The sequence below is a fragment of the Lytechinus variegatus genome, chromosome 1, assembly GCF_018143015.1.
Source record: "Lytechinus variegatus isolate NC3 chromosome 1, Lvar_3.0, whole genome shotgun sequence".
Taxonomy (NCBI): Eukaryota; Metazoa; Echinodermata; class Echinoidea; order Temnopleuroida; family Toxopneustidae; genus Lytechinus; species Lytechinus variegatus.
This window is the reverse complement of record NC_054740.1, coordinates 19510065-19524874: the sequence shown is the minus strand read 5'-3', so window position 1 is coordinate 19524874 and position 14810 is coordinate 19510065. Positions and strand designations below refer to the sequence as shown.

General features: G+C 36.7%; 1 protein-coding gene across 2 annotated transcripts in view; it reads right to left on the bottom strand.

Annotated features, from left to right (window-relative positions):
- Window positions 1–14810, bottom strand: part of LOC121408430 (E3 ubiquitin-protein ligase HERC2-like) — a 73697-nt gene that overhangs the window by 17621 nt on the left and 41266 nt on the right. For both annotated transcript variants that reach the window (XM_041599909.1, XM_041599916.1), the window contains exons 37-56: window positions 14126–14412; window positions 13165–13417; window positions 12350–12531; window positions 11851–12012; window positions 11053–11278; window positions 10473–10581; window positions 9827–9963; window positions 8424–8614; window positions 7762–7959; window positions 7068–7361; window positions 6565–6646; window positions 6040–6180; window positions 5733–5823; window positions 4998–5175; window positions 4149–4402; window positions 2488–2632; window positions 1876–2101; window positions 1390–1561; window positions 922–1090; window positions 494–586 (exon numbers count right to left, since the gene is read on the bottom strand). In XM_041599909.1, the coding sequence (XP_041455843.1) occupies window positions 494–586; window positions 922–1090; window positions 1390–1561; window positions 1876–2101; window positions 2488–2632; window positions 4149–4402; window positions 4998–5175; window positions 5733–5823; window positions 6040–6180; window positions 6565–6646; window positions 7068–7361; window positions 7762–7959; window positions 8424–8614; window positions 9827–9963; window positions 10473–10581; window positions 11053–11278; window positions 11851–12012; window positions 12350–12531; window positions 13165–13417; window positions 14126–14412 (3590 nt within the window). The remainder of the gene's footprint in view (window positions 1–493; window positions 587–921; window positions 1091–1389; window positions 1562–1875; window positions 2102–2487; window positions 2633–4148; window positions 4403–4997; window positions 5176–5732; window positions 5824–6039; window positions 6181–6564; window positions 6647–7067; window positions 7362–7761; window positions 7960–8423; window positions 8615–9826; window positions 9964–10472; window positions 10582–11052; window positions 11279–11850; window positions 12013–12349; window positions 12532–13164; window positions 13418–14125; window positions 14413–14810) is intronic.

Genomic DNA, 14810 nt, shown 5'->3' with positions numbered 1-14810 from the left:
TACCTTCATAAGGAAACACAGCCAACACACATTTACTTGTGGCAATTCCATGAAATAATCAACCTTTTTGTATGTCTGACTACCATTTTCCTCGATTCCTCTTTTAATAACATCAAAAACTGCTCAAGCTATGATAATCAGAGTGCATGAAAACTTTCATATAAACTAGAAAACAAAGACAAACAATTTCACAAAGGTAATACAGACATGTATAAATCGTCAGGCATAAATATGTTATGGAATCCCCCCCACCCAATCAACATTGCTATTATTTTTCATCCTGATTCTATACATTTTCTAAAACGATTTGATGCACGTACCTTCCAGGAGGCCAAATTTGATATGACATGGTATAATGAGTGAGTTGGAAAAACATATCAATGCAAGAATTTCAGAGTGCCTTCTTTATCATTTAGAACCTCTTCTCTTTTTTTACTATGCACAGGATATTTTTATCAATCTGAGTTAACTTAATTCATAAGGTGAAGCTCACCTGGTCTGCACTGGTGATAGTCTCTGCTACAATTGAGGAGTGTCTGTTGATACTAGATGGACCAGGACGATCTGAATCAATGTCTCCAGGTAACTATACAAAGATATAAATATATCTTTTATAAGAATTGTATAGATCATTCAAGATAAGGTAACATACTTACAGAATATTTTAACTCAAAAGCTTTGACAATTCACTTCTTTTGTTAAAAAAAATTCATATGACAAAAACACTATTCACAATGTATGATAAACAATGTTTTGGAGTCAGTTCTGGTATCTCTGTATCAATCATTTTCATGCACTACATTAATCATAATCATTTCATGGAAAAGGATTACTGTAGATTTGAATAATAAAGTGTGACAAATTATCTCAAATAAATGCAAATTCATATGATTTCATAATGAAAAGAGACAAGTTACTCACATCCATGCCAGCAGCAGCGTCTCCTGCCGCCATCATCCTACCCAGACCCATGGGGCTAGTGACGGCTGATAGAGGGCTTTGATCGTTGGGTGATGGGACAATAGAATTACCTTCTGATTCAGACATACTAGTGTCTGTTCTTGACATCAGGGAACCAACTACAGCATCTCTGTTCAGGAAAATATGACATTACATCAACCTTCTTGAAAATGGAATCCATATGTTATCTAAAATGGCAAATTTACAAGTTGTTGTTTTCTTTCTTCCTGCAAACTGTGCCTTTTTAGATCAATAGAATTAATGCTACAATGGAAGCCAACCTCTACAACATATACATCAACAAAACAAAGACCTATTCAATTGAATTCACACAAACGGGTATCATTTACCATATTACATTGAGATACAGAAAGAAAAATTTATACCCTTTGTACATGTGCAATGAGCTTTCAATATCAAGATAATTACCTGGCATAGATGATCTGTAGAGTAGTCAAGATCTGACTAAGTGCTTGTTGCTTGGTGATATTGCTGTCAAGGGACAGTACTACCTTGGCAAGAGAAGGCCTTTGTTTAGATGAACTACCTCCAATGGAAGAACTCTTATCAGCTGCCTCTTGACCTGGGTCTCCAAATACACCTGCCACAAAAGGAGAAAAAGTATGATCACAATGAATCAAAGAGTGTTTATAAGAACTCACTCCATAGATATAATCCTTCTATTGATTTGATCAATTAAGGTTTGAATGTTAATAGTGGAAATACTGGGTGTTTTCAAGGTCTTAAATTGAAAAGTATTGATGATTATTGTTTGATGAAATAACCTCAGAAAAATGGTTGACAACTTTGCAAGATAGATCTGACTCTACTAACTCATTTCATCAATGCAGTTTGAGTCTAAGGACAGCTGGATTAACTTATCAGGCATTGGATAACTATTTAAAATCCACTCACCTAATTCTGTAGCACCTAGTGGATCTCTTGGTGTCGTGAAGAGAACAGGTTCATGCATTGAAGGAATGGCTGTGTCGGTAGTTGCCCAGGAGATACTGTGGGAGGATCCACAAGCTACCCTTGTGATACGGACCCCTTCTAGACCTTGAACGAGGGCAGGCTTCTTGTTGACCGTAGTGGTCCCATCACCTTGCTGGCCATGGTCATTATCTCCCCAGGCATATACCTGATGGAAAATCAAGAAGAAAGTCAAACTTGAAAATGTCATACCTACAGTTTTGGTTGTCTCTACATGCAATATAAACATCTTTTAAAACCTGTTTAAAGTCAATATATATGTTCTCTCTCCATAATCATATTTGCCCTGTTTTGTTTTCTTTTACAAATAACTGCAACTAGACTTTGACCAATAAAGGTTTCAGACAGCGATCATACAGGTTTAAGGAAGATCAAGTTCAGGCAATTCATATAGATGGATGTCTAACATCAGAGGGAATATACCATGACTGAAGCATAAACCTATAAATCAGTTATACCATGATCATGTTTAGAATTCTTAACCAATCTCTAATCTGACAAACCCTATTAACATATCATGGCTTAAGACCATACCTGTCCTGTATCGGTGACTGCTAGACAATGCAGTGCTCCCACCGCGACATGGATTATTTTCTTGCCTTTCAGACCTTCTACAACCTGAGGCTTGCGGACATGAGAGTCAGTTCCATGACCAAGACGGAAGTAATCACCTTTACCCCTGGAATACAAACAAAATGAAATCAGGGGCCTGTCTTACAAACAGTTGCAATTGATCCAATTGATAGCAACTATGGAAAGCCAGCAAAGTCAATATATGAAATGCATGTTTATTCAAATATTGTTCTAGATAAGAATGTATATCCATAAAGTCATTGATTTCTTGACAATTTGGTGTGTTTTCCTTTGTTTACAAAGGACATTTTGCAATTTCCTGTAGAAAAAATTATGACACTGATGGCTTTCCATAGAGTTACAATTGATTGGATCAACCGTAACTCTTTGTAGGACGGGACCCAGATGATGGCAAAAGGAGTATTGCTTCATCCACCTTCACAAAAGTTTAAGCTACCTCTTCCTGCCGAGAATCCTCACTTATCTTCCAATTTCAATAGATAAAGTAATGGCAAATGCAGGAAAGCATCTGTGATACATGAAGATTCTGAGCAAGATTCCTGCTAAAAATAATGGCAGACTAGTGTGAAGTTGCCCAAGTCTTGGAACATGTACATTCCAAAAATTATAAAGATAAACATTACAATGAACACATTCCAAACTTAAATATGAAAATGAAATAAAAAGTCTTTATTCAATCTAAGATTTATTTTCCAGACTCAAAATTGAAAAAAAAGGCCCCTCATTTTATAGAAACTGCACAGTAGACTTAACTTTGGATCAAGATACTCATTGACATATTTTGCACAATTCCTATTAAATCTTACAAAGTACATACTTGACTAGTCTTGGTAAGTGCCCCGGGGGGGGGCCACTTACATTGACGAGTGGATACCATGCGCGACCCAAAAAACACGTAAAAAGGATGTCTTTTTCACGATAGGGCACATTACGTACGTAACGTGATAAGGGTGTCAAAAACACTAAAATAATGAAATAGTGAAATCTATTTCACTAGGAAAATTACGTGTTTAGGGTCGACTTTGCGGGGATGATAAAACAAAATTAAAATGTATCATAAAGGATGTCCTTTTTGCCCCAACACTTCGTGTTTAGAGTCCGTTTTGCACGAGGTGTAGAAGCTGGGGTCGTCCAAACCAAATAAGGTAAAGCCGACGACCGAAGGACCAGGTACAATAAAACATTCCTGTACTTGTTTAGGGGTTCATTTCAGGGAATATTTGCCAAGAGTATCGTTTTGTTTCCAATAGGGCCTACTTGTTAAGGGTAGGGTTTCACACGCCAATACTTGTTAAGGGGTGCATTTTCAGAATATGGAAATTACGTGTTTAGGGTGCTTTTCGAGACCCCATGGTCGCGCATGGTATCCACTCGTGAATGGAAGTGGCCCCCCGGGGTGAGTGCCAATGAGAATTGTACATTGCACATACCACACTCGAATAACAAGATGAAATAAATATGTCTTATACATCAAATCAAACATTGCTATCATAAGTCCTGAATTTGAAAATAGTCTAACCTTTTCTGTGAACTACACACTAAATTCAACATTAGATAATGGCAGTCATGATATTTGGGGCATAGTTAATCTTCAATCTTACCATGTCCATACTTGACCAGCCTTGGTGAGAGCCAATGAGAACTGTGCACCACATTCAATCTGTATCACTCCTTGACCATTCAATCTCTCTACATTGTGAGGTACGCTGCATCCTTCACTACCACCCCGCCCTAGCTTTCCAAAGTCACCGTCACCCCAGGAGTAGACCATTCCTTCATCTGTCAAGGTCAAGGTCTGTGCATCTCTGCTTCCACAGGCAACCTGGATCACACGCTTACCAACCAGTGCTTTCACCTGAATGAGAAGAGAGTATAAAGTAGAAAGGCAATAGTTAAAGAAAGGATGAATAAGTGCTCTCCAAAATTGATGGAAACACTTTTAGCAATATATTGGGGGGGGGGGGTTACCAAAGTAAGTCCCAATCACTAAACCAATATTAAAGACCCCCCAATCCTTCATGATAGCAACATATTGTTAACATTATTGGTTTCCAATTTAGTTTTCCATTTTAACAACCTCTATTCAACTTGCCCACGTCTAGTCCTCAGTATACTCAGGCTGGTGTCTCTAGAATACACAAGCTATATCAAAATAAGCTTGTCTTGAATGGGTTAATGAACTCTTTTTTTTTTACTTTCTCTAATAATTTTGTTTTTCCATACATGCATAATAATGTATGTTATGTATTACAAACATTTTGTATTTGATTACCGAGTATAAGATTTGTGGAGAAATATTGAATAAAGTCTTACTTTGGAAAAAAATCTTCTTCATACTCCTGTTAATTTAAAGACATTGAGAACCACTACATTTGCAATAAACTGAAATAAATATAATATATCTCCATGAATTCTCTAATATCTCTATTGAAATCACCATACCACCTTACCAGTTTAGGTCTAAGTTGTGTAGTACTATCACCATGTCCTAGTCTACCATACTCTCCTAGGCCCCATGTATACAGCTCACCACTAGATGTGACTGCTGCACTGTGTGAGCTACCACAAGCTATGTCTCGGATTCGCTTGGTCTTCAGAGCTTCAAGAAGACGTGGCTTCTCACAGTTCCTGGAAAAGATTCATTGAGCTATATCAATTCATTCAGTTCTGAATATACAACTTTTTTGCACAATAGATGTAAATTAAGAAATGTGTTTTTTCGGTAAAAAATACCAAGGCCCAAAAATACGTCTGACTAAGTGGTCCCAACTTTTCATTATAAGAAAAAATAGACCACTGAAAAATATGGATGCCTTTGGGTAATTATCTTATACATTTTAAGTAGAAATCAGACAGACTTTACACAAACCATCAACAGTCATGGGGATGCCAGTCCTCATGTTATTTTCTAAAGCTCAATACAAAATACATATAATCATGCTGTAGTTAGGCTCACAGTGCGTAACAGTTTTACACACAGCAATGTTCATCATCATCATCATTATTACAGGTACATAGCAACAGAACGAGAGTTCCATGACGCTGTAGTTGGGTGCAGATGTGACAGTTATCAGTTTACAGCAGCCTTGAATTACCATGTACATGTAACGTTGTAGCTAAGCACAAAATTCAATATCAAACCATAGCAAAAGAAATGACACAAAGAGGAATATATATCAACTTACATTCTACTAAGATGTCCAAGTTTGCCATCATCTCCTTCTCCCCATGAGAATACCTTGCCATCTACAGTCAATGCCATAGCATGACGACCACCTGATAAAGAAATAGAAAATTATTTGAATAACATCTACATATTCAATTGGCACAGCTCGGAGGCAAAGGAAAACACAAAGAATTGATAGTTTCGTGAAGATTTAGTTGTCTTTTTTATCTCTTCTTAGATTATAAAAGATCAAATAACTCAAAAAAAATTCTGAATCTATCATTAGATTAAGAAGAATAATAGATGAAGTAAAAGTGTTTACTTACCAGAATGCACAGCTACTTTCTTGACTACATACTGTGAGAGTCCATTGACCTGACGTGGGATGTCTACATTCTGTGATGATCCTAACCCTAATCGTCCGTTGGTTCCTTCTCCACAGGCATACACCTTACCCTCAGCAGTAACTATGCAATGATAGACAGGGGACAACGATTATTATGCATTCACTACACAAGTTAATAATGATAACTATACTAAATGATGATTACCACTATTAGAAGTCTCTTTAATAATGCAGCATAATCATTCTGTCTTTGGCAAAGAAGCAGTTACACGCACTGCAGTGCAAGGAATCCGGCCAGTTCCCCCCATTTACCTCACCTAGGTGGAGTGCACAGCACAATATGATGTATGAATATAATTTCCTTGCTTTCATTTCATTGTTTTATTATCCATGGAGCAATGGGTAAATGACAATATTCACAGAAACTCTACCATTGATACATATACATATTGACAGACTATCATAAGAACATAGGAAAAAATTGTAATGATGGGTGTATTCTTACCAACAAAGAGGCTCTTTGATCCACCAGCACAGCACACAACCTTCAGACTAGACAGGAAGTCATTCAAAACAGGTGTCTTGATCTGTAAATCATGAGAAAAATGAACATTATTTGAGAGTGAGTATATGAATGTGCATCATAAATAAAAACTGGTTTTGATGAATGTGAGGGTTATAGCCCAATGTAATTACCATGAAACCTTGATATTTGATTGACTACTTTTCATGTCATCATGGAAGTTACTATAAATCATTTATAAAACTGGCCTGAGAAAAGAACTTCGAAATAAAAGACCTTGATGATAGAAAAATCTTGAGAATTTACATTACTTTTTCATTCATTGATAATTTATGTATTTCTGTGGAGCAGGGTTGTACACTACAAATGTCTTCATCATCTCCCCGACCACACCAAGCCAATTCAATTCAAACATCTTGATTCCATATCATACTAAATATCAGTGCATTGTAGAGGATTAACACAAGAATGAAATCATATCTCACCTTTGACCCTCGTGGTCCTCCCAGTTGGTCTTTATCATTCAGACCCCATACAAACACCTTAGTCTGTATCTCCCTGCTACCAGCATGGTCACCCGCTGACCGTTGTCTTGATGACAGTCTAGTCATCATGTTTGTACTATGGTCATCCTCATTGTCCGAAGACATGAAAGCAAATGTTGATGCGAGGTCATCTTCATCTGGTCTGGATCGGCCTATGATGGAGAGACCATGGACCTTGCAGTCTATACCACTTGATTTACACTGCTTGACAGCAATCTCTAAGAAACGATGGAACTGGGTGGAGAGGAAGAAATTCAATTTATTAATTTCAACAAATAAACGTGATCTTCAGTGCACTTTAATTAAATACACTGATATAATACAAGTCATAAATATGTTCAAACCATTAATTGCATATCTATAATCAACAGTACAATTTTTCCCTTCCTCTATCTCAAACTAATTGCCTAGCAATTAAAGATTCTGAAAAAGACAAACAACCTACCAAATATCCACTTATTGCAATTACAACAAAATTGATCAGAAAATTCTCAATCAGGAAAAGAAAAACACAATAGCCAATTAGGTAAAAAAATCAATAAAATTATAGATACAAAATACCTTCTTAGAGATTCCAATACATTATATAAAAGTTTCCATGGAAATTAAAAGAAACACAATGTAACTATCCTACCTCAGTGCAATCTTGTAGGAGGGTAACCATTGACTCTGATGGACTAACTCTGATAGTCTTTAATTCTCTCACTCCTGAGATAGTATCACCACCAGATATGATGATAAGAGAAGGTTGATAGGAGCTATCATTGGGGTCTACTACCATCCGAAGACGGTGGAGGAGAACATCGTTGTGCATCTCAAGACGGATCCAATGCTGTGATATAAGTGAAGAGAACTACTGATTATACATCTGTTATCAGCACTAAATTACAGTATTTCTAGCATGATGCATGACTACATCATATCCAAGATTCAACAATACCCATTCCCCAAAAGAAGAGATAATATCTAATTTCAGAATATAATGGGCAAGGTTAGAGGGTGGGGGGAGAGGTGGTATACTAATATTAATCTGTTTAACTAAGATTTGTTTCATCAAAATATTCTGTATGTACCTCACAGTCTTGTAACCTTTGTTTTTTCCAAATTTACAATGGTTCAAAATAACATTTATCTGATACATATTTGAATATGCATATTCCCAAAAGTTCATGTGAATTCATTCAAAGCTCACAATTCCCTCCCAAGTGAAAATGATGTAAAGCATTGGTATTGCTACTACATGTATGACACTACATTTGAAGCAATTAATCTGCTATTGCTGATGGTATAACCTACCTTTCCCTGTGATCCTGATGACTGCCAGTAAGTGTTAGGATTACCATCAATAAGACGTGACATTTGACCTTCTTTAGATGACACTGTTAGGTTCTTAACACAGCGTGACCATTCCTCTATCAGGGAGCCGGCTGGAGGAGCCTTCTTACTGCAGCTACGTCCTGGTCGACCTACATTCACTGGGGATACACCTTTGTGAAAGAAAATATTAATAATTAAGAAATATTGTATCAGAGCCATTATTATTATTATTATCATTACTTTCATTATTCATTCAGCATAATCAAAGTTAACCCTATCTAGGCCAGGGTATTTTGGAGTTCATATGGCCAGGGGAGATCTCGGCCGTCGACCGCACAATCGCGCCGAAAAATGGCACGCGGCTTGGACATAATCTGCAAAATTGTATAGTAATTTATTTCATGCGAATCGCTATTAAGTGATTATGCTAACTTATGCGTAATTAGTATGCGAAATCATACTTTTTCCTCTAACTCCCTAAATAAAGCTCCAAATGTACTAATTTTTGGTATAGAAACTCTTTGTGGTGTTCTTAGCAAGTGTACATGAAAAAAATTGCGATATCAAATCATTTTCTTATGTATTTCTATGTTTTTGACCTTTTGTTTTTCACTGTTTTTTCAATGAAATTTGTTGGGGACTCTTCTGAGATGATAAAGAGCATAAAATAAATACATTTAGACCAGTAAAACTATAAAAAAAAAAACTGACATGCACTTACATAATGTTCCATAATTTCAGAACCACGTACCCCGATGACGCAAAATTGGTCTCAAAAGTTGCGCAAGACTTGAAAATAAAAAGTCAGCGCGCGGCGCGGTCAAAAAAATTTGGGCGGCGAAAATATCGCGTGATTCGTTGAGGGGGGGGCCTCCGAGCCCCCCCCTCCCCGGCCTAGATAGGGTTAAAGAACATATACAAGCATTAGGATAAGGAGAGTCACATGAATGCCAGGAAAGGAAAAAGATCCACAACATGACTAAATGTCTACTTTCTAACCTTAGTTTGTATTAGTCTCTTGACTGTTTTAACAAGTAAGTTTTTGTAATAAATTGAGATGAATCTAAATATCAGAATCTGAATCGGAAAGTCTTTTTTTCCAATCCATAGCTGACAGCTCATTTAGATGTGTTCCTTCATCCGCTAAGACAGGTGAAACTTTGGATTCTCAAAGAATATACTGTTAAGTCAAAAATGAATATTTCTAGTGGAGCTAGACAGTGTATTGATCACAGAATATAATTACACGATGAGAAGCTTTCATGCTTGACTAAGTGCTTTCGGAGTTTCAAATATGAATATACACTAAAAATCAATGCACTCTTTTGGCTTTCCATAAACATCAAGATAGAGATGGAATAATACTACTATCCTCCACTTACCAGGTTCTGATATCCTCATGAAGGTATGCCTATGATTGCGTTTAGTTCTGAAGCAGTTCTCACAGAAGTTGAACTCTCCGCATGTCTTACATTTGAATCTCAGGCCAACAATAGGACTCTGACTGCATCCATTACACCTGTGAATACAACAAAAATCAGCCATTCACTCAATTCCTTACAGGAAATATACAAATGCTAATACTGAAAAAGAGATACATATATTTTGGTCTGCTTATATTTTCATGTTTTGTGACTTATTCAGCATATTCATGATTTACAGATGAACAGTCGCATTTAGAAGTGGAAATCGTGCAGCTGTTGAATAAGCTAATTTACAAATAGCAAAATTCATTATGTGTTTTCTAATCATAATTCAGTTGATAAGCTACAGGGATTAAGACTACTTCACTAGAAGATAAGATTTTACTTTTAAACTTTACCACTGCAAATACATACTTAGAAACTGAAATGCGAGCATCCCACTTGTGCAAAACCAAAGATATAATTATGGAGTTTTATGTTGTATACTTAACAACTTCTACTAAAAAATAAATCAGTGATCATTATAACTACAATCACAAGCTATCAACAGCTTTCATCTGTATAAACAATAAACATTGCATCATATAAGGAAAGATTATCTTACGTTATTCCAGGATGTGTGCTAAGAACCAATTCCATCTCACAAACCAGACCAGTCCAATGAGGCTGCTGAGGAAAGTTTACTGTCACGTCTTTACCATTCGCATTGAACCCTGCAAGAAATAAAATAGACATTAACATAGCTCTATCTTATAGTATACAAATATACCAGGCTTGAGTAAATATAGCGGGAATTGTTTGTCTGAGGTTGGACTAGCATTACTATTCCTAACCCCCCCCCCCCCCCGAGGTAATTTTGCCAGTACAACCAAGGTTGAATATTTCCCTCTATACTTTCGAAATAAAGGTCTAGTATATTTGTCTTTTATCCAACATTTAATAAGTTGCACTATTACTATTTCCCTGGCTTGAGAAAACTGATTACATGTTATTGGGCTTCCAGCAATACCTAAGTAGTTAAATCAGGAATTTGACACTTCACGAAAAATATCCTTAAACATTTAGGGTTAAAGCGATATCTGCAAGCCTCATAATTCCTCAATATTGCATGACATGCACATGCCTATAATATTTTATAATACTTAATCCAGCAAACTTGAATATTGATCATGAAAACCACTCACCAGTGACTGTTCCAATGCTCTGATGGTTGACTGATCCCCATTTATACCTTGGAGCAGAGACTGACCTCTTGACCCTAACCCTATCACCGACCTTGATGTTGGATCCAGGAGCACACTGGGGCTGGAATCCTAGTAACTCTACGTGGATGTATCTCACCCAGTAGGTACCACCTTTCAGATGCCAGTCTCCTTGGACGTTCAGGTCATGAAGACCATCACGATCAAGCTAGAAAGAAAATAACAGAAAAAAATATTAAAGAATGGGGATTATACAAATGAAAGAAATCACAAATTGATATGATTAATATGAAGAGTGAAACATAGCACATTTTATAAGAGTTATGTTGCATAAAACATTTCATGATATAAAACAAGTAGCCAGGATTTATTTTCTCTTAAATTATCATCAAATCAATTAAATGTTTTCAATTTTAAGAAGTCAAGTATATATTTTTTTTATCTGTAATTCATTCATGTATGCTGTATTTTTTTATTTTTTCAATTCAATCATGTATTTGGATGTAAATTATTATTTCCATCAAAATACTGTCCAGGGCAAATAAAATCACACTTGGGCAATTTCATAAAATGATCAGCCTCTTTGTACAAGAGACCCTCGGTTTTCTTCAATCTTCCATGTAATTTATTTCATGGTAATTTTAAGGGCATTACAAAATATAAGAGTTAGAAAATGGTGGCAAATCATTACAGGGCAGTCCCACATGTAGGGGGTTGCGCGTACATATATTGCTGACCTTCACAATATCATTCAAACCTCTATTACCATCATAATCTTACCTTAACAACCTTTCCAATGTCACCTTCTTGAACCTCTTCATATGTCCTACAGCATCTCACCATCATCCCAACCTGTATATGATCTCTAACGTACATAGCAAAGTCATCATTGCTCAAGAAATCACTTCTCTTCTTGAACACTGTCGTCTCGGGTGATAACAACTGTGAAGAGAAGAAAGTATGATTCAAAGTTTATCCTTGCAGCAACAAACTGTATGAAAATCATATAACATCAGAGACTTTACGAATTTTGTATATTTTTGTCCTGCACAGAACAGAAGGGTGAATGTTATGTGGACATTATTTACAAGGCAGTTGCGTCAAGATGACTATTTCGGAAAATGAAATTTTGGCTTGGGTTGTATGAATCACATTGCAAAATATCTAGCCATCAAAGGATCATGGAAACTTGATTGAATGAAGAATGGAAAATTGATGTAATAGAATGTGTGATAGCATAATTTTAGATTTAAAATAGGAAAAGAAGACAAAGTCTCACCTGTTCATAGTCTGTTTCAAGGTCTTCAAATTCATCATCAATGTTGAGATCGGAGTCAGAGCAGTTATCATAGGAGGAATTACTCTCTACATCAGATACATCAGGTGGGATCTGAATGTTAGGATTATCAACCAACCAATTGACTACAGCCTCAGGACCGGGTTGAGCATCGGATACACCAGCTAGATAAGGCAAGGGATCAAGGACATATTCAGAGTAAAAGTACAATGATATATTGTATTAAATATCAATTTCTTGATTGGACATGCTATTTGAGGACATGCTGGATTATGACTTTCAAGATGAAATTATAATTTTCAAGATGAAATTAATAGCCTTAAAATTAACTTAATTGGAATCATACATCTTTTTTTTTTTGGGGGGGGGATTGGTTCTCTCTTTGCAACATTTATTGTGCAAGCACATATCCTATACCCCCCCCCCCCCAAAGTTTACATTTTAGGTTTACCAAGATACTCAGGCCCATCTTCTGAACTTTGGTTTGATATGAATTCTAGTTGAAAGTTGTGGTTTAACTATGGATAGCTAATTGTGACAGGTATCTCTAACAGTACAAGTTCAATTTGTCAGATCATTTGACACCCAAATCATCCATACATGACTGGGGATAATTACTGTTATAGTGTTCTTTGGCATTACGATGCAAAGGAGAGAGGCAAGTAAAGATATGAAACATAATGTAAATACATTTATAAAATTTTGGATTCCTATGATTAAAACACATAGTTAGACCATGCCCTAAGTTAAGCAGGAATACAGAATACGGGCCGAGAGACAATTTTTTGTTTACTTACTGATAGCCTTGATAGCAAACTCTACATGCTTCCTTGGGAAACCCATCTCCATCATCTGAGTGACCAGAGGAGACGGTGGCTGCTCCAGGGGTTTAGCACGATGTGAACGGAGCAACTTAGGAAGGAGACCTACAGTCTCCATGGCTGGTGATGGAGTAAAGTCAGTCTTGACTATGATAGGCTCCTGGTCAGATCCATTCAATGGACAGAAGGCCTCCTTCACCAAGTGCTGGGTCAGGGCTAGTGCAGCGCACTGGTCAGTGAAAAAAACCCACAAAGATTTGTTTTATTGCAACAAAAGGATATTGGTCGGAAGAGTGCGGAAGGATTAAAACGGACTGCATTCTTTGTTGCTAAGAATCTCTCAACCTAAGACTTTCGATGAATGTATGACAAACACACCGATTACACACTATATGAATATTATGATAGCATCCAACAATTGCAATTACAATGTATGAATAATGTTTAACTTTTCCATATAATGATGGATAGCATTCAAGTTTAAATGAATGAGTAAGATATCCAATCTACTGATATGTATTCCAATCTAAATTCATTGCATCTCGGTGGGAGTGAAACAAGAAATTAAGGTGACACAATTACAGAGAAGTCAGGAAAATGTAGAATAATGGTCAAAAGTGATGTGCAAATAAGTCTAAATGATGTAATTTCTGGCAAAAAGAAGCTGCTGAGAACTGCTTATCTAATAAAAGAAAGCCGATGGAGTAAATTAGAAAGTCAAAAGCGGCCTAAGCTATGTTTGTCATTTTGCCTCCGACAAAGATTCTGCTAGGATCTAAAGCTTAGGCCCCTTTTGACTTTCTGATGTAATTTCTCTCAGCTTTATCTAGCTTAAATAAAATGATATCAAATATTTGTAAGTCATGATGATAAAATATAATGAGGTAGAAATGCAACAAAAACAGCAAACTAATTACTGTTGAATGATCTGACTTACTTTTAATTCCTGTCTGATGAAGAGAGCCTTGACCGGTGATGGTTGAGTAGCAGCACACATGAGCTGTTGTAGAAGTGTATACCTCTCTATGGTTCCTATCTCATCAGGACTACTACCCTCCTCTGATGATGATGTACCTCCGCTGCTAGGTGAGGTCATATCCCATGCTGCCGTCGTCAAGGAGAGGAGTTGGCGGAGGTTGTCTTGGCGACTGAACACCTTCCGAGCAGCCTGGAGCAGACCAAGACGCATCTGTTGCTTGCGGAGAAGCTGGAGATCAATTCCTTCTGTTTGGGTTGATATGTACAATAGGATTTAATCATATGTAGTGAGGAATTGGGAAAAGTAGGCCATTACATATTATACATATAAGCTGCATGCTGTTGAGTTCAATATACCATAATATGAGTGTCCATAGATTTCAAATTTCTCGCGTGCGTTTATATTTCAACGAGGCCGTAGGCCGAGTTTAAATATAAACACACAAGAGAATTTTGAAATTTATGGACACGAATGATATTGTATATTGAACGATAATAAGCATGTACTATGCGTTATATGAGATGGGAACACAAAATTGTGTCCATCGCAGTTCAATTTCTCATTTTTCTCATATCATCCGGTGTAACTGGCTCCTAGTGCTGCACAGCACCCTTCCCAACTTCATTGAGCTTGTGAAGCATTC